The sequence below is a fragment of the Boleophthalmus pectinirostris genome, unplaced genomic scaffold (assembly GCF_026225935.1).
Source record: "Boleophthalmus pectinirostris isolate CB_2022bp ecotype Guang Dong unplaced genomic scaffold, ASM2622593v1 HiC_scaffold_21, whole genome shotgun sequence".
Classification (NCBI taxonomy): Eukaryota; Metazoa; Chordata; class Actinopteri; order Gobiiformes; family Gobiidae; genus Boleophthalmus; species Boleophthalmus pectinirostris.
The window spans coordinates 17525699-17546963 of record NW_026571175.1 but is presented as its reverse complement, the minus strand read 5'-3'; the positions used below and the strand labels follow the sequence as shown (position 1 = coordinate 17546963).

The 21265-nt window shown below is 39.6% G+C and overlaps 1 protein-coding gene across 1 annotated transcript in view; it reads left to right on the top strand.

Annotated features, from left to right (window-relative positions):
• The window catches only part of adgrb2 (adhesion G protein-coupled receptor B2), a 198544-nt gene that overhangs the window by 86918 nt on the left and 90361 nt on the right, over positions 1-21265 (top strand). The window contains exons 11-14 of the mRNA XM_055157617.1: positions 514-622; positions 1747-1893; positions 10111-10198; positions 11510-11612. Coding sequence (XP_055013592.1) covers positions 514-622; positions 1747-1893; positions 10111-10198; positions 11510-11612 — 447 coding nt within the window. The remainder of the gene's footprint in view (positions 1-513; positions 623-1746; positions 1894-10110; positions 10199-11509; positions 11613-21265) is intronic.

Here is a 21265-nt window from a genome sequence, read left to right as displayed (position 1 = left end):
GCAAAACTCTGCTCTGGCCCCTGAAAGTTAGTAGTAAAACGCTTATAAACTTGGTATCATGGTGAATAATTAGAATAATTAGAATGCCAGCACTGAACTTGGCTAGTTATCTTTTTTCACATTTTTAGGACTGTTTTACTTTTTGCACACAAAGTTCAGCGCTATCTGTACCCTTGGCCTAAAATTGCATCCCTCACATCAGATTTATTTGTGCATCCTACTATTAAGGTAATTCTTTCTCCGACTGCAGTGGCTGTCCATTATTTAAGATAGCAGTGTTACTGAATTAGTCTATTTCCATTCCAGTCCTACGCCCTTGGGTTGAGGGTTTGTTTACTCTCCATCTGTACACACTAGCATATGATATTATGGGTACAATTTACTGCTCTAGAACACAATTCATGCCCAAGGGAGGTGACTGTAGAGAAATATTCCAGTGGTGTTGGCTTGTCATACAGTGCTGTGTAGTAGTGCTTTGTATGTGTAATGACAGGCCTGTATATCCATCCACAGGTCGCTCCCGGGGCAGCTCTGCTCATGAGGATATTAGAAGATTTCATTCACCTCATTGGAGAAGCCCAGAAGCCTTTTCAAAGTTTCTTAGTGGTTACCAACAATCTCAGTAAGTATCAAATGAGGCATAATACCACGATTGTACTATGTAAACATGTCTGCGCAATGTATCACCAAGATCATTGTTTAGAAGGTCCTCGATTAGTCAGAATTGACTCTTGTGAGTTTTTAGCCATGTTAGAATGCTGTTACCTCCATTTGTTTCCTTCACACATGTTTGTGTAACCCTCTATTATTAGTCTGTCTACATCTACATCAAAATGCTCTGCTCCACCTTATGTCACGAAGCAGTAGTTTTCAAGGAAACGGCAACCTTTAACCTTTAGTTCAGAAGAGATTGGCAGTTCAAGGGTCGAAATCATTCAAATGATTCTAGTGAATCATTTAAAAACACAGTGGAGCACTTTTTGTAGTATCACATGAGATCACAAGGTGGAGCAGAGTGTTTTTAGTTTGAGAGAACCTAAATATGCAGGGTTTGTGTTGGTGAATGAAGCAAAACTCAACACCAGGTATGTTTTTGATGAACGAAGCATCAAAATTATACCATAGATCAGAAAATAGTGTAATATGGGCCCTTTAATCATAAATTACCTTTCTTTAAAGTATCTAGAAGTCTTCCATTTGGACTTTTATGATGATGTCAAAATTAAAACCTCAAATAAACAATATTTACAATTCACACATTCACTGTATCAAAAATGGCATCTAAACCAAGAATAAACCTGATACTAAACCACGACTCTAGACCACAACTAAACTAGAACAGGACCTAAACAAGTCCCCATGAGAACTAAAATTATTTTACTTTAGGATGAATTCAGAATTCATGTATGGTGATTTAATTATTGATTCTAGATTTTGGCCAAATTTGGATGTGCAAATATATTCATTGGTTTCAGATTTTTGTTTATAGGCACTATTTTTAGTTCAAAGATCTTGTATTTTGTTTTGAATTGTTAATTGCTATGAAAACAGTGCTATTTTTTCACAGTTTCACTCTGATCCAAGAATATGCTTTAAAACGCATTATTTTGCTTCACATAACAGACAACATACTTTGAACAGTGAATGCAGAGATTTTCTGAACTGCCTGCATTGATACAGTATTCTCTGTTATTGTTTCATACTGCAGTCAATTTCAGGCATTTGCTTTGTGTCTTGTTCTGCCAGTGATAACCATTCAGAGAGAGCCAGTGTCAGCAGTTTCCAGCGATATTAACTTCCCCATGAAGGGCCGCAGAGGGATGAAAGACTGGGCCAGAACTGCGGAGGACAAGCTCTACATCCCCAAGGAAGTCTTCACCATCCCCACTGAAGGCAAGTGTACTAACAAATAAACTCTCATCAAAATTGATTGGAAGTTGGCAGTGATTTAATGCTTAAGCTTAAATCTAAACGTTTTGCCTTGAGAAGTAGCATTCCTCTATGGGATCAAACATTTGCATATGAACACAGGGTGAAGGGGGAGCTGAAGGACACTGAAGGGTAATATTGACTATGTAAGATGCTCTTGGGAAGGACTAGAAGACATTGTTCAATCATCTGTGAGGCATGTTCTATATTTGTGGCACCTAGAGGTTGTCAGTCGTCCAGGTCATGGTATAGTTTCAGATGTGTGGGTAGAGTTCTTAAAGAAACACTATAACTATTCTGGTGAGGTCTGTCTCCATGGAGATGCTTTATCTGGAATGTTTCGCAGGATTGCATTCAACTTACTGATCGCATTTTTTCAACTGCATGTGATTTTATTGCCAAAAAAGTGGGGTCACCTCTCCACAGATCTGACTTGTAACTGTCATCTGCTTGTCTTCACGGAGATTCATATGTCTAATGCAGTGCTTCTCTTTTTCCAAGCCCCCAGCACAGCCTCGAGAGACACATGTTATTTATTATATTGGAACATTTTGCATTATATAAATGCCTAAATTAACCTCATATAACTCTACTAATTCTATCAATGCCATTTCTTCTCGGTGATTATGTCATTAAAATCGGCTTTCACAGGCTGTGACTGTCTTTCATTGGTTTGTGCATGAAGCCATGAACTAGCACAACACATGGCCTCGGTGCTCTGCAAATATACAAGCCTTTCTGAGAGCTCCTCTCTGTTCTCTTTGTCCCTCCTCCTTTCCCTCTTTTTCCATTCTCCTCCTCTCCTCTTGAGCTGCACAGACAGTGGATGGGTCAGTTTTCTGTCTATGCTGTGAAAACTGGTGCTTTATGAAAAAACACAACGTGAATGAGGCGTTTGAAGCAGTCGTACTTGTGTTACTTGTATGTCAGTGTGGATCACTACTATCACAGCGGCGTCTCGTCACAGACTGACTGCTTTCAGCACGGGGCTGACTCCTATCACCAAGCTCATACAGCATTTAACATTTATCATGAGAAGCACATGGGATTAAAGTGGGAATGTAAATAAAGATACAAATGCACACGCAAGTACCATTCTATTCAGATACGCTTTGCTTGATATTGCCAAATGAGAGTCCAGTTAGTGGAGTAAGTTTTACACGTTCTGACTTGGAAAGGGTGAGGGGAGATAACCATGAAGGGAGACAAATGCACAGAGGGGCAGAGATGCAGGGAGGGTCGTCCTAAACCTGAGGCAGTGTGTGAGATCAGGGACAGAGGCAGACCTTTGCTGCTCTTTATGCTATGTAGAGATTAGAAAAGTTACATATTACACCTTTAAATAGTATTTTACAAAATTTTACTTTGTATGTAGCTAAATGTCAGGGACACACTACTCATAATCCCAGGGACCACTTTGCCTCTCCTTGAGTTTGGGAAGGTGTTGCCTTGCGTAAACAATTCTTTACTGTGGCACTCCCTGTGTGTTGTGTCAGTATGTACATATATAACATGCTTGTATTGTACGTGATCTCCAACCCCAGTTTACAGACAGGAAAACATAAACAGCCAATCAGAGCCAAGTGTCAGGAGCAGACAAAGAGACTGGCAGGCAGAGGGCGAAGGTATTTTATAGCTTTATGGACAATTTTATTCTCTCTTCTAGCTTGCATGGTACTATAACACAATGCTGGTTATCCTGTTTTAATTAAGTTCTGATTAATACATTTATAAAAAAAAAAAAATCATGTACAGTACCAGCTTTGTCAATAGTTTTAATGTTTTGAAACAATGGTAAATGTGTGTGCTATTAAGTTCAAAAGGCATTTGAGCAGTTGAGTCCTGTGCTTTGTGGAGCTATTGTTTATCGAAGCTTTGAGTGATGCCTCCTGTGTAGTTATCTATTCATAATGGGGGTATAGCGGTTTCAATAGGTTAAATGGAGCATTTAGCTTTGCCGTTGATTATAGTAATTAGATCTTGACAATAGTAGGTCCCTAATGCTTCCCCTCCAATTTGTTTGTTCATTTTCCATTGTCTTGTCAACTGTGGATGAAGCATCAGAGGATTTCATTTGGTATTGTTTTGTTTAGCGTAGAGAAAATCTAAAACGTATAATAACAACAAAATAATTTCAGTTCTTTTCAAGTTCAGGACTGCATAGAAAATGGTTCAAAAGGAGCTTTGGCAATTATCAAAACTAAAAAAGGGAGAAAAAGAGAATATATTTTTCAAGAAATAGGTGGAGAGAGAGTCGTTCAGATGTGATCCAGTAGTTTCAAAAGCAAAGGTCGCATCTCCCAGGAAATTACAGTGGCCAACTTCCTGCCTGATAAATCTGCTGCAGGCCAAATGAAAGATCATAGTGGCTGCAAGTCAGGAGATCAGAGCCACTGTGAACTTTGACCTCTGGTGATGACAGGTACGGGCTTTTGATTGGCACACTGTATTCTGACCCTGCCGCAGCTCACCTCAGCTCGCCTACCCTCGCGCTCTTTAATCAATGTTAAAAGTGGTTATTTACCCCAGGCTGTAGATTGCATTTAATGGAACAATTTTACGATTTGTTTTGTTCAGTGTTCTGGTTTATTTTGAATTTACGACAGCAAGTGGGGTTTATCTCAGGATAGAGAGCATAGACTAGATACACAACACAGTAGCTCTGAAAATGGAGATGATAATATTTTTGAATTAAAATACTAGTTTGGGTCTCTAGAACTCATGTAGTGATCACCTTTTAAGAAGTCACTATGGACATTTACATCTCCAGTAAAAATTGCATTACTGGAATAATCAAATAAGCCATATTGATCTGTTTTAATGTGTGTTTACATGAACTAAAGCAATCTGATATAACTGGTGTGAATTACTGAATGTTTTTTTGTTTTTTGTTTTTTTGAGCATCTGTTTTATTTGGAAGGCAAAGTACAATGAATTTTGAACAACTCTTTCAATGTTATTTTTTTATCTATTTTTGGGGGGTGGGTTTGCCCTTTTGTTGATTGATTTTCTGTTTTTCTGATTGAATGATTTTCCTTTCAAAACCTGCAAAGGTGTGAACAATCAGAAAGAAATCACATTACTCGCATCAGATCTAAGTACATGACATTTCAGAAATCTGATAACTCCAGAAATCAGATAATAATCAGATTTTGGTGTGCATCTAAACATAGCCACACACAGGACCTATATCAGCAACTATGGTCTGTCAGCAGAGAACTCATACTCCATTAGGCTGTTAGTTTCTTACAGAAGTGATTACTAAGGGAATTCACCAATTCTTGTTGTATTGCCATTGAGATAAAGTATCATCATCTGGCTAAAACATCTGTCCCATAGCTCTATGCAGTATTACATCTTATTCAGACTCTTATGATATGCATAGATATGCATATTTGTGAAGTGTTCTCCTCATAAAATCTAGGGTTCAGCCTCTGCAAATACACCTTTCAAAATGCATAATTAAATGCTTCAGTTTCATTAGCAGTTACACTTTAATATGCTTGAGTAGAGCTTTAGTGTGCTTCAGTGAAATACTTACCAATATTATTTACTGGCTTTTCGGGATATAATTACTGAAAGCCTTTTTATATAGCAGAAGTTAAAGGAGGAAACTTCATCCCTGAGACATTTAATACCAAGTCATGATGATAGAAACCAGTGCCAGTGTTATATTATTATTTGGTTCATTTTCCATGTTTTTACTTACTATACGGCATTTACTCCTTGACTAGATGATTACTTCATACAATCTGAAGTCTATTCACTTTACAGTTTGCTGCTTGAAGTTGCACTGTGTAACTTTTCTGGAGGAGTGCACACCAACTCCTTGTCTCTATGGAGATTTGGTCAGTGGTGCAGAGGATCTGTCTTATTGGAGCTATGCAGATGATGTCTTTTGGCCATGTAACATTTCAGCTATTTGGAGAGGTGACCCTGACAGAAAGTATTTCTGAGTAATAAAAGATCTGTCAGTGAATAATTGTTGAATGCCATACTGTGGAACATTATAGGCAACCTGATATACAAATTGACACAAGCACATGGCAGACCAGAAAAGTTATGCTGTGATCTTTAATACAGTACTTCTGCTGTGTGCTGGGAAGTTACTATCAGCTGGATTTTAGTGATGGCACATTGACATTCCCTGAGTTGAGGTCTCCACTTGATTGGTATCAGTTGTTTGGTTCATTTAGCCTGTAATGAAAGCCCATCTCAGTCGGACAGCTTAAACATGCTCATGAGGACCTGCAGTCTCCTCTGTGAGTGCACGTGAGCTCACAGAGTGCACGTGCACGCAGCCAGCTGATAGGTTCATGAGTCGCTTCACTGGCCACAGGCTGCCTCAAGTTCTTCGTTTATGGCCGTCTCTCTCTCTTCATCCCTCCACTCACACACACACGTGTACAGGACAGTGTCTAGAGCCTGTATTTTCAAAATGAGCAGAAATGTTATTGTTTCTAAATTTGGTGGAGGCATATTAATGATTCATACCTCAGTGGACTTCAACACTGGAGGCTATGTGGGTGAAGTGTCTTGCCCCAGGACAGTATGTACAGGTCCGAGCAGGAATCAAGCCATTGACTTTCGGGTTTGTGAATGTGTTAGAGTGCTTTCACCACTAATTCTCTGTCGCTGCACATGTATTCTCAGTGGTTTCCCTTTAGTGATCCAGGCCTAACACTGTTCAGATTCCAAGATGGTTCATTCTCAAGATGGTGTAAGTGATTAAAGTTATGAGCAATCATTCAAATGATTCTAGTGAATCAGTTTTAAACAACTTGTACTTCCAGGGAGGTTATTTATTATTATTTAACTTTTGAATTTGGCCTAACCATGGTAAATGGTCACATATTTCTATAGCGCTTTTCCACCTTCAAGGCACTCAAAGCGCTTTACAACAAGGAACCACTCACCCATTCACACACCAGTGTACGCAGACACTGTGGACAAGGTGGGTTAAGTGTCTTGCCCAAGGACACAACGACAGCATTCATCTGTGGGAGCTGGAATCACACCAGCCAACCTGTGGGTCAGTGGATCTGACCACTCAACCTGTGATGTTTATGTCGAGAGCTGGAATCGAACCGCCGACCTTCAGATCAGTGGGCAAATGCTCTACCAACTAAGCTACTGCCGCCCAACCTTTTGGCCTAACCATTTGATTGTTGCACCATCTCTCCTAGTATTCTCGAGTATTTGCTTGAGACTTGCATATCAGCTATACCATCTTAGTAGCTCTGTGATGGGAGGCCACTGACCAATACCAATTTCAGTAGCTGGACGGCAGTGGCTCAGTTGTAAGTGCACTATCTCGCTATGACCAGTGTATACTGTTGTGTACTTGGGCAAGACACTTCACCCACATTGCTCCTGCGATGGTGCATAAATGTGTGTTTGTGAGAGTGAATGTGGGACAGCAGATAATTAGTATTTGTATTTAAAGAATGTGCATCATGTAAGTCTGTTACATTGCACTATCGCAACCAAATAAACCTTTAATAAAAAACAATTTAAAAAGAAAGAAAATTACGTTATATTTCACTGTTGGTTTTATAACAGCTGAAGATCCGTGTGAATCAGGAACATCTTTTCAAAGATTTGTGCCATTTTTGTATTTCTCTTAAGGGTTTTAACACTATTTCAGATTGTAGAGAAACTATTCCCTGATTATTTTTGGTTGTTGTTTTGATCTATTTCGGAACTTTTGTACCATTGCAAGAAACAGCATGGGGTTTTTCATGTTCATAATGTCATAACATGCATCTTAATTGAATGTAAAAATCCATCAGCATCTGGTTCTGTTCCATTTTGGTCTGCCCTTATTTTGTTCCCCCCATTAAGTAACTTAGAGGTATGTTTTCTTCACCGCAGCTCTGAGTGCTTTCTCAAAGTGACAAGTTGCAAGACATGTCACCAAGTTGACAGTGTTTTTGTGAGGTGTCTGATAGATCTGTGTCAGCTTTGGCTGTTGTCTCAAAAGTCTTTGCTGTGAAGTTTAGAGATGCGCCAAATTATGTTGTTTCTTTTGAACAAAATAAGTGAAACCTGTTAGAACATCTAAAAATATCTGTACCTGATTTCAGCTAATAAAGTTATGTTTGCGTTGCCCCAGTACAGATCAGTCGGGAAGTGAAGCAGGGTGGTCCTCTAATACGCAGCCATTCAGTTCTCATCCCAAAGGGTCACACTGGTAATAATACAGTGCCTCAAACATAAACCCTGCAAAGGTATTTTAATGAAATTCTTGGAGCCTTAATAAGATACTTGGAAGCAATTTGGTAAATTCAAATATATAAATGTGCACAGCTTCCCCTTGCTGTTTCATCTTTATGCTAAGATCAGCTAATAACCTACTGGCTCCTAAATCAGCCATGCAGTGTGACTTTCCTATCTCATTAAACAAGTGGTTATAGCCCTATTTTAACCATAAATGAATCGGAAGCATGGCATTAAAGTAAAGTGTATATAATTTCAAACATTTAAGAGCAAATTGTGAAATCTATTAAATAAAGCAGGCATCCACAATCTTCATCCTATTGGGGTGAGTTAGCTTGGCACTTTTTGACTTTCAAGATTCTCTAAATAGTAGGAAGTCCAGTGACAAGGCCTAAAGTTACTTATGTAGAACAGCAGGCTTCCTCCCATCTCAGATTAAAACTATCAATTACATCCTGGGATAAGCTTGGAGCATATATTTTGCTGACAAACGGTACATTAGCGTTTGCGTTGGCCTGACAAATGCGTTGCCATTCGCTGGATTACAGCTGACCACCGATCACGTCGCAGCGGAAAAAGGCTGGCGAAAAAAGTTGCGTAGGCCGGAAATGAAGGTTTAGTGACGGAGCAGTTTCGGTGGTATTAATCAAATGTAGAAATGCCATTTTTATTTTTTCCACAAACGGATTTTGCCCCGCACGCACTTTGAATTCATTTGAATACATCTCCAGACTCTGTCCAATTAGGATCCATCAGTCTTCTTGGCTCTTCACTCCCGACTTTGATCTGTTTTTTGTGCCTTCTCAAACTCACAATAGCGGATTCTTTTTTATCAGCCGTGCATATCTCTCCCTCTCTTTTCTTGAGTGTGCGCTCTAAGGGGAGGCAAGCAGACAGATTTTGGATGAGTCACCCCCTGTGTCTGATAGCATCTCCTCTCCCCCCTCCCCCCATTTTGAACCGATGCTCCTCCGTCACTCCTCCGGGCTGAAAGGGCAAAGGAGGGAGTGTCGTCTCCTGCCATGAACTCTGCTTTTCTCAAGTACGCCCCCATCCCCGAAAGAACTTGAGACAAAGTGACATTTACACACGGACTGTATATGTCTCCGCGGGAGCCCCCTCTGCTCTTTGTGGAGAAGGGCTCAGAATAAGAAGAAGAGGAAGAAGAAGGAGAGGAGGAGAATGGAAAGGGGTTGCTGAAAAACAGTTGTTGAAAAGGATGTAAAATTTGTTGAGAACTTGGGTAGAAACTGACTATGATGACAAAAAGGCGTTCTTAAGAAGAGACATGTGGGGATTTGAGACAATGCCGAAAGAAAATGGGGCAAGACAATGCTAGCTGCAGCTTTGGACTTCATTAAAATGGCTTTAGAGGCTCCTCTGGAGAAATGTTACATCTGCATACACAATACTTGGCCAGTTATGTATAATATTAACAGTAACATCACCTGAATCACAAATGAACTAGGATGAATCAAAATGTCTATTTCTCTGATGTTGTAGTTGCCTTGAAGTCTTTGTATGTGGATATTTGTGTATTCACTTGTATTGTAGGCTAGGGTTGCAATTATGTAGTTGTTTTTTGTTTTGGTTTTGTTTTTGACCTCAAAGCCATACACATCAAGGAACTGTCATACTTCATAAGTAGACACATCAGTTTAAGAAGACACTCAAGGATAAAATACAGAAGGACTTTGCACAAGGATATAATGGCAAAATGGCCAAATGTTAGCAGAGATTGAAATTCTTATTACTATCTTGTTATTTGTCCACCCCTTGGTGCGCAAACTCAATTTGACTAAGGTTTTACAAAATTTTTGTAAATTATAGGGAAATAGAAAACTGCATAATTTGTGACTAAAATGTTTTCTCAAATTGTACTGTTTTCTAATGGTTAATTTCTTCTAGGTTCTGTATTTGAGTACTGACTGATGTTTGTCTCTTGTGTTCTTTGATTTACAGAGACAGAGACCGACTCAGATTCTCCAATGTACTATGTGATTGGAGCCATCTTATACCGGACTTTGGGTGTCATCCTCCCAGCACCAACGTAAGTACCTCAACGACAATTCAATGCAATTCCCTTTTCTTTTGTTCCTTTACAATTAAGTTACATTTTCTGTCATTTCAAAGTATCTATCAAACTTTTTCATCTTCCCAAGTTACTTTCTACTTCTTCATTCTTTATAATTCCGACATCCGAAGCCGTCCGGTCCATTATTGCTTGTCTTTGAATATGCCCTGTTATCAGACAAGTGGTAAAAAAGACACATTCCCTGTAGTACCTCGATGTTATTCATTGTCAGTCTATTTCTGGCAGTGTGCTTAGGGATTTCCATTTTGTGTGTCATAAACCCTCAGAGAGTCTATGGTGAATGTGGGGTTGTCAAAAGGCCATGGCGACACTGTACAGTGATTGTGTTGGCCCTGAGCCCATAGATTCCGGTCAGTGCACTTAACAGAGGATGAGAGGGATCTGTTATGTTGCTCCTACTGTAGTCTGCCCTCAGCTCAAGAATGCATACAGGTCCTAATAGATCCTCATATTTTCAGGAGATTTTATGAAATATTGCCCCTTATATTTTTTTATGTACAGACATGTTTTTTGCCTCTTTGTGAATTCCATAAATAACACTTTATTTTTTAAGTCTGTCTTAGTTCAGGGTCATGTAAAATCGAGCAAACATATTTATATATGGTTGGTTTAGAATATTTTTTAACTCTGATCATTTTAAGTTCAAGTATAGCTGTCGGTTGATCAGCAGTAAATGAGAATTTGTCCCCCATAGGGAAATTTGTCCTCTGCATTTAACCCATATACTGTATATATATATATATATAGATATATATATATATATATGTATAAACCCTAACCCGCTAGCTGCCACATTCCAAATAGGAAGTGACCGTGGTCTGGCTCCAATTGACTTTACATTGAAAAATTGTCTCTCTGAAAATGCTGCTGTGGGCTTCGTCATTTTGGTCTTAAAATGTTCATATTGACCCGCTCTACATGATCCTGATGTTTTTATTTCACTATTTTGTCCGATAAATGGAGGATGATTGTATCTATGGTGCATGTTTTGGGTTTTAAAAGTACCTATTACTTCGTAGAGGACATTTATTGGTTCACCCTCAAATTAAAATTGATTGGGTGTCTGTTCATTTCAAGATGTAGATGGGAGCAGTTGCTTTTTTTTTCATCAAAAGTAAAATTTTATGAAAAATGAACTGAACTTGCGTTTTCAAACACTCTCAAACCACTCAAAATGAACTATGACAGAGTTATGTGTGATTTTAGGGTTTACCTTGTTAAATGTATTACAATTAATAACAATTTTGTATTTATTTGTCCTCACAGTTCACCTGCAGTGATCAACTCCAAGATTCTGACGGTGACTGTCCGCCCTGAAACACAGCCCAGCGAGCCCATGGTGGTGGTCGAGCTGTCGCCACTACTCAATGTAAGTCTTTCCTGTACTCAAATAATCATCAATCAATTATACACAATTATTATATTGAAATTATAATATTTGTATAACTTTGTATAACATTCCAAATTAAACACAAAATATATAAATATGTTTAATTAACTTTCAGCCAAGTATTTACCCTCTTCAGAAAATTCACAGTGACGTGTCTACAGTTAAAACTGTGATGCATGCTGTAAAGTGCTCTAGCTCTTTTTAAAGGTCCTGTATTACACAAATCTGACTATTGTGAGCTTTTAATCATGTTATAAGGCTGTTTCCTCATAAAAAGCAGACCTGTAGTTGTGTTTTTTTTCTTTCACGCATGTTAGAGTAACCCTTATAATTAGTCTTTCTACATTTCCAGAGCTCACAACAACCTCACATATGGACCCGTCTGCTTGTCTAGTGGTCTCCATCCGTCTCTCCGTGATTTGGTCTAGGTAGTCCATTTGTTTTCAAGTCACGTTTTAAGGAAGCGTGGGCTTTTTTCCTTGTGGTATGGCCCTGACTTATCCCATTGACATGCATATGTTAGCTCTTAAGTGAGACGATCCGCATGCTTACCAGGGTCTGCTAAAATTATCACAATACTCGAGAGATGGAATAGCTAATCATAATTACGATGAAGATCGGGTATCCGAGCGAGCGATCACCTGCCAACTAGAAATTAAAGCGCTTTTAATGTCAACCAACAATGTTTCCTTATCCCTTTAACACACCAAGATCAACCGTTACTCAGAAGTAGAGACCGATGACAGTAGGAAGACTAAATTAGCGTGCGAAAAAAGATGTTAGACTACCCTTGACAGGTTATGCTGTTATTATATTACATTTAAAATTAAATACATATGGAAAATCCAAACAACTACCCAGTCGTATGACTTATCCACGGCTATGTGTATGTTCCAATAATAGTTAGTCTGTCGAAGAAGACAATGTTCCATTTTTACAAATTACAAATATCTCAAAATGGTGTAATTTTTATTATTTCCATTTCTTCTTAGAAGTTTTGCACTAAATAATCTTGAGACCATGAACTCATTCTAAAGTTCTTATAGTCGGCCGAGTTTGATATCTATCTCCAATTTGTTCTCGGTAGGCCTATTTGTTCCTGCCACCAGAAGTATGCTCCCAATTCAGGACCTTTATAATCTCAATTCAATATGTCTAGTCTCAAAAACATCATCAATTATCTAGAGGAATCAACAATATGAGGCGCCTGTATATTTAGTTAATTATTACAAAGATCGGTTGTATTTCAATTGGGCGCCCATGGTGAAATAGCATCAATATCTAAGTGGTGCAGCATAACGTCTGCGTCTAATGTGCCGTATCTATAAGGCTCCACCAGCTCATTCTTCACGTTTAGACCCAATCTATGTCAGACAACGCTGCATAAAGCCCGCGCAGTCTAAGGTACGAGCTCCAGAGAAACAACCGAGGTCCATGAAGTGCCTTATAAGAGGATTATTATGTGTACAGAATTGAAGAATAAAAGTGATTTTTATTGATGAAAGTAAGAAAGATCTACCATACGAAAATCCATACCTATTAGCAGAGAACTTTTGTTGATGTCTTCTGATCCTCATGTGTACGTAACCATAGCGACTCCAAGCTACACTAAGTCATCTAAATAAAACTAGGCATGCTAGCACTATTTGCTGTCCCTGAATACTCGTTTCGAAGCTGGCCATTGAGCCGACCCTCACATTCACTCTCTGAGCGGGAGAAAGAGGTGGCAGTAACCCCAAATTCATGACTCTGCGGCCTCCAAGTTCATACGAAAGAAACTCGATCTCGAGACATTAACACGACCAACGCCCCTCCTACCGGTAACACTCAACACATTATGTGCTTCTGAAAGTAGAAGGGAAGGTTCATATTGTCGTCATGTGGCTCTTCCTATTAAGCTTGCCGAGTTACTATCTAAAGATGCCTCGCATGGTAAGATGAATAACCAACAATAAAAACTCGTCCCGCTAGGAATGTATCTAGGATAACATAGTAAGGATCAGTAAGTCAGAACACTCATGAGTATTGTAGTAATGAGAGTGTTTATTGTCCATGCTGTAGCGATAAGTTATGATAACAGGGAAAATGGTGTAATTAGATGGCGAGTGTGTCGTAACCCAGGCACTCAGAACAGTGCAGCAAGAAAAAAGCACACAATGCACATCTCACAAAGATATAAATCACCCACATTGAATCATTATCCTCACCATATTAACATGCTATTCACAAAGCCACTAACATTGTTAAGGAGTGAAATCAGTGTTTTATAATCCAATGTCAGCTGAGAGTAACCGTCATAGATGATTTTTATCCAAATTGTTATAAATCGACCGTGAAGTAACCAGATGGACAACCCGATAGACTTTATATATGATCTTCGTTAATGATGTCCGTGCGTACATGCCTTAATAATTAAAATACTGATCAGAGAAGGTCAACCAATTTCACGTGTTCACTCAGACGAATAATAACCACAAAATATGGTCGTATTGGTTCAAATAATGCCACATATAATAACATACAAACCTCTTCTCCTCCACGAATCCCAACACCAACGCACAGCCCCACTCCCTCATCCACCTGTTCTCTCACGTTAGAAGCACCAAAGCCAAGATCTGCGAAGACCAGCTCGTGAGAGTGGAAGCAATCTCACATAATGATGATTGCGACTCATGTTGTGATCCAGAATGGAAAGTTATATTAGATCTGTGCATATTTCTGAAACAACATGCTGAAAAAGATGACCAGCTCTCTGAGCATGGTGCAGGATCCTACCCATCCAATGTCTCTCGTGTCATGTCTTTCTGCTCGCCTTTGTACATGAGAAGCAGAGATTAGCTTTCCCTGGTCAATAGTCTAATATTCCACAGATTCATCACATCACATTCCCTATAATTCACTAGAATCTTTTTAGATAGTCATGTCAGCAACCTTTCGAAAGCTACTGAATTACCAATCATTGAGACATCACTATGCCAATCTATTAGAGTGTGATCCACACAAAACTACTTCAAGTGCGTATGCTAAGCTTAATTAAAACTCCACAACAAACCACCCAAGTCTATGCGATGACTATGCGAGACAATCGTATGAATGAAAACAGGCCAGCCTATCTAAAGTATTGTATATAAGAACCTGTGAAACTTAAGCTGTTCAGTATTACATCTGACAGAGTAGAAAAATAACTTAGAAACTCTTATCTGCATTTTTCTATTGATAAGTTTCATTGATACGATCATAAGCAATAAGTAGCAGCACATGTTACAAATATGATAATAACCATAGAACCAAGATCCAAACAAAATACACATGATTTACATATTCATTAATTTATCTATCTCTGCTGAATAATTCTGACCGTTCTCAGCTCATTCTTAATAAAGATCTCTACATATTTAGCCTGTAGAAAATGCAGCCTGGTGCTAGATTTCATGTCGTCCTTTTGAGAATTTATCTTATCAATCTTATGAGAAACAAACACTGCCTTTAGAAATTTACAATTTCCCCTTACACCCTGTATCGCTACAACTTGATCTGATTCGATACTTTCACTTAAAATACCAAAATTACTAGACCGAATAGATGTGGTATTAATAGATCTATATCAAATTTGTAACTGACATCATTAATACACTTTTGAGAAAATAACTGGGCGGCAATTGGGGCAGACCTGTAATATTTAATTAATTACACACATGGCCGCATTACAAAAGATCACAGAATGACTCAGAGAAAGAAGTCCGTTTATGAATAAGTAGAGTCGGCGATAGTAATCCACCACTTTGTCCAGGATATCGCCGTCACCCTCTATATTTCCCGGCATTCCAAGTAAGTTCGTAGACTAATTCTTTTGGTTCACCTGCAGCCTCTCGTCCTATCGACGATCGAGCCCAATAGTCTTATCTGGTGGTGGAACACTACAATAATATTCATTTATTCTATTGATTATAACATGACCCATATGTTCGTTACTAGGTTTTATTGCCATGTGATAGATATACCACATACTAATGCTTCGAGCGAATAATACGCATTCGAGTTCTCGTAGGGATTCTTTTTCTACTTTCACAACATAAACTCTTTAAATGTTTAATCCTCAAGCATGTCCAAACTTGAGCTTCCCTGAGCCTGCACTTAGCTTCGCTTAGCAGCCCCTGCTCTTATGCCAAACGCCCAGCGCTTAACCCGAGCATCTATCCTGGTGAGAGAGCTCACCAAGAGTAAATCGATAACAATCACAAAAAGTAGTGGACCAGCAAAAAGCAGCCACAGTGTAGACGTATCAGTACACTCGATAAATGCACAATCACCCAGGAAATTCTCTTTCTCTCCCGACATGCATTACCATCTCCATAGAAGATGACATATTGATCTACGACTATTAGAAAGATACCAGTCGAGATGTGCAAGGGAGCTAATGCGTTCACGATAAATGGTAAGCATACCTCTCCGCGTGCCTGGAAAAAACTAGCTCTCTCATTCACAAAATGATAATACCAAATAAACTGCACTCATTCCTCAGTAAAAGCAATGTCTCAAGATAGTCTTTAATCGGATAATGCCATAAATGTTTAAGACAAAAAAAACATACCTTTAGTGGATATAAGAGAATTGCGTGACCATCAGTGAGCTCGTCGCCAAAGCTGGAAGCTCAAATGGTTGTAATACATGAACGCTGACATAGGTATGCCCGTAAAGCTAGTGATAAAGAAAACATGGAAGAACCTAAATGGTGAGATCGCCCTGAATAACGAAATGTGGCCTGAAAGCCTTAGAGTGTGCGTCGTCATAGCGGCATACAGCTGCTATGGCCTCCTGGACCTCATGTAGTGATCAGCGGATTTATACAGTGTAAATGAGTGAAGAGAATCTCGATCATAAGTACTTGTGAGTCAGGGTCGGAGATTGATTATGACACCAAGCGTGTAGAATATATGGCTATCACACACACATATCCAAAATACTCCTCGCTACTATGCCTTAAGACTAAGCCATACCAAATCAGGTATAAGGCAATGGTTGTCCACACCTAACCTACATAAAAGACAATCCTCACACTCTCTCAAACCTCCACTGACGTCATAATTCCCAGGGCGTCAGCATATATAGTCATAACCATGCGCAAGGATAGATACCCTGCCCAAATGTAGAGGCAGACCAGATTATGCGTACATAGCTCACAATAATGATAAGTCTTTCATTTATTGTGACATCTCAGATGGTACCACCCGATGTGTGTTGAGCAATTGAAGATAAGTTTTACCATTATCTCGACCTGGAACTCTGCCGGAGTACACCTATGACAGTTATGGTGAAAACAGGTATAGGCTCACACATTGCCATACCACACACCTGACATCTCTCGCACTCGCAGACGTGCATGTGTGGAACAATTATCGCGAAGTAGTCTATCGCTGCAAAATGTGAGCTGAACTAATAACTCGAAAACAACACAACATAACGTGTGTATCAAGTAAAGGATATTGTATAAGAATCAATACCAGGCCCTTAATATAAATCCTCAAACACATAAGATCAAACTTAGGATTCCACTCCAAGACAAAACACCGGTAGTCCCATCAAATACCTCCAAAATTAGCCAACCTTGCTAAGTGTGTGTGCAGTTTTCTACTCCATATCAGTGTAGTGAAGAATACTGCACAAGGAACGCTTACCACGGTAATAACTAAAATACAAAAGATTTGCATCAAGAGAATGACCCACTTACGATGACCATTGAAAGAGCAACAACCGTACTCTTCAAGAGTCTTCGTGGTAAAACGTCTATAACTATAATTACTATCTGTGCCTACGGCATATGAGATACTATATTCACTAATACAGCTGACACAGTACAGATCATAGCTCACCTTCATATAGAGAATATGAACTGCGAGATTCATGCGAAGTCGAGCAAGAGTGTTAAGAGATGCCCATTTCTGAGTAGACATCGAATCCATCTCTAAAATCCTAGATACAAGGAGATGCGAGTTCCTGTCTACTCTCGTCATTTAACAATATCATTACCTAGCGCTATATGTCGCTAGGAACAAAACAAGAAAGCAGACAAGGAGCTCACCAATGGAGAGTCAGTGTGTACCAATGAGGAGCTCCATTTATGATGGCCAGTGAGTTCTGCTGAGTCTTACACCACCCTCAAGCAGGTTCAGACTGTGCCTAAGAAGTAGAACCAACAGAACATTCAGTAGAACATATATAGCGTGGCTTTTGGTAGTTTAGGTATCTCAGTATAGTTAGTTCGCTCCAGACATCATAGGAAGTGTCCAACCAGCTGTCGCTAACATAGCTGACCAGAAATAAAAGCAGGTGGAAAGCCTCAACAATGTTATCTTCAACCAAATAAACACTACACTTTTTGTCCAAGTCCACTTATGATTTCTCGCACATCTGTTGCCAGGATTCCTACCTGGATGTCGACTTGAGGGAACCTTCACACGTCCACCAGTATGCCATAAAGTTCTAACTGATTGAGTGTTTTCACGACCAGAGTGATTATATGCAGAGACTATTCACAAGACAAATGCACTAACGCTGCGCCACTGAACTGATCTGTATCTGGCCTTGGATCTCCTACAGTGCAACAGAATTAAGAGTAATTCACGTGGTGCTGGATTACCGGCACATGTCCATGGCGTGTTATCTGCTCTTGGAACCAGATACAATAGAACCAATTTCTGCTATCATTCTGTTAATTTTCCTCTGAATTCCTTCCTAAAGACGGTTTAAACAGTGATGACATCATGATTCTTATTCCCTTTTAAATAGCTTTTAATGACGGTTTTCATAGTGAACAGAAAGTATAGTGTAAGTGTTATCATATAGGAAGAACACAATTCCATAGAAAATCCAGACTTATAACGTCTCCTGCACCAGAACGTAGCACACCCAAATAGTTCTGTTTAATTAGAATTCCAAACAACTCATTGCCAAAGGGCTGTATATCATTTCTGGGTCACGCAACGTTTTTTCCCACAAACATCCCGCTCTTCGTTAGAACCCTCAAATATACAAATTTCTAGTGAGAATGTCTCATTGTGCGAGGAAACTTCCTGAATGCAGCTCTCCTCATGAGTGTCTACTCGCATTCCTGTAACATAGACGTCAGAGCCATTCCGCAGACAAACAAGTTTTGAATCTCCCGACAAAACAAACCTATTGAACCTCTCACTCTTTTGAGTGCTCTGTTCCTAAAGATGAAAACGTTGAAGAAACACATCATTCGGAAGAAAAGACGTCGAGACATGTCGATCCTAATACCCCATGAACTCGGCTTTGTAACCAGACGTCGAGCCCGTGAACCCCATCCCGCAAGGCCTCGCCTCCAGCTGGCCATCATATCCCTGGTTTAATTGCCTTCTTCGTGTGCTTATTGACGCATTTGGATAGCTCTGCCCAGTACACACCACTAATGTCCATAATCTGCAAAAAAGACATTTAAAAACAGACAGTCATTGCTTTCACGTATAGAACTATAAAACACAAGTGTGAGCATATACGATTTACAACATGGCCAAATGACTCTGAGAATATATGAATAATAGTAGTGAGGTCTTAGAGCATTTGGCTCACGCTGACGTCTACAAAGCTGACAAAAATATCCGTATACTTTTCGACTTATAGTCCTTAACAGACCTGCAAACTCCTCAGAAGAAAAAAAAGTACGTGGTTATAAAGTATAATACTTAATACATTGCTTTTTGCGTAACGCTTATATCGTAGTGTTTCACGGGCGAGAAAAATGTTAATATTATTATCTAAGTACAAATTCAGTAACGTGTTGTTGACTGCAATCTTTTCAACCCTAGAATTGATAAGATGGTGGGTTTTTTGTTTCTTCATACAAATTTGCTAAAATCACTGTGAATTAGAGGCGGTGAAAACCCCTGAGATCTCTATCTACATACCACCTCAGGTCTAAGCTGGCGGCTAAAAGGACCACGCAGAACCCTACACTAGCGGTGGGCAAACGCAGTTTGATCTGATTCCGGCTCCTCTCCAAACATCCTTTGTCTGCAAATCATTCCAAGTCTAGTAATTGATCGATTAGTCCTGTTGGTCCTGTTTATCTCTGTTCAGTTCTGTTTAACCTGTTATACCTGTTCCGTCTGTTTTCCTACTTTAGTCCTGTTTTAACCTGTTACACCTAGTTTTATCCTGGTTAGTCCTAGGTTCTAGTTCCGTTTATAGACTTGTTTATCCTTGGTTTAGTCCCTTAGCCTCATCACTTGGTTTATGCTAGATCCTAAGTTTAGTCCTGTTCAGCTCTGGTTATCCTGGTATAGACCTGACCTAAGCTCGCGTATCCCAATGAGCCGCCCTCCTTCACTTTCCATGCATTCTAAAAGTTGCATTTTTACGCTCGCTTAGGTGAAATATGCATGCTGGAGCCGTTCTAACATGAATCTGTGCGGCTGACGCTGACGCAGAACACAGACAAAGCGGAAACCCGTTTGTTTGGTATTAAGTTTTCTGACGGTTCCTTAGCTCCTGACTAATCAACTGCTCCCACTGGTCGGACTCAGTTTGGACCGCTTTTACCCAGTTAGTATGGGCAGTCCCAGCTACAACAAAACGAGATTACAGAAAAAGCCGGTAGCAGCTGAAGTGTGTTTCTTCTGGTCGACATAATACGTTGGTGTCCCTGTTCCAAAACTCTCCGTTCTGTGGATTCACTCCGAATGACCCAATTGACTAAGAAAAACGTGATTATAGCCGAAAGGGGACAAGTTGCAGTATGCTCTAATTTATCACATTTGGGTGTCCTGTGACCTATAAACTCCAGTGTGACTGATATATTAAAATTTTCACACATGACAGTCGCTCTAGGCTTCGTGGCACCATCTACTACTGTACCACTGGCTCACTTCCCTCTACTGTTGGCACTCTCCTGCAGAAAGAGCCTGTTGCAAGTCGTGAAATCTTCAGCCAAAAACAGAATCGAGCAGCAGAAAGTTGAGGAAGAACTTGGGACTGGCAAAAGACCACACTTCACCAAAACTGCGAGGATGCACCATGAAACTTTCCTGAATCCTGATGATGGACAAATCGACTTCATGACACGTAACCATCCTGTCGGATCAGAAAACCCACATACTGACTGATCTGATGACAGCACACAGAAGAGGAAGCGGGCGCTCGTTTACCTCCGGAGGCAGGAGGTCAGAAGTACCACTGAGAACTTGATGATTTAGTGATTGGAGTGAGAATGGAGAGTTTGTTAAATCTGTTTCCATTTGTTTATGTTATTAGTATCTGAAGAAACGTAAAGTAGACAGAACAGTCTGTTCTTATCTCTTCTTGGTATACAGAACTTGACTCAACAGGGAAATTCGTGCCTGGTCCTCAGTACAAATAATATTTCCTCAAAAAGGTGCAATCCTATTGTAAGTGCGGGCAACTGTTATAATTATGTGCTCTAGTACGAACACTTAATATATTGTAATAGACTATTAATACTACATAACATGCATTACTACCCCAGCGAATGATTAATCAGCCAGAGTGAAGTGACAAAGTCGAAAAGGATAAATTGACATGCAACAGCAACTAAACCCATGAGACAATGCCTCTCCACTAGCTAGCCTTGGTCCCGTCTCAGATTAGACAAGTGT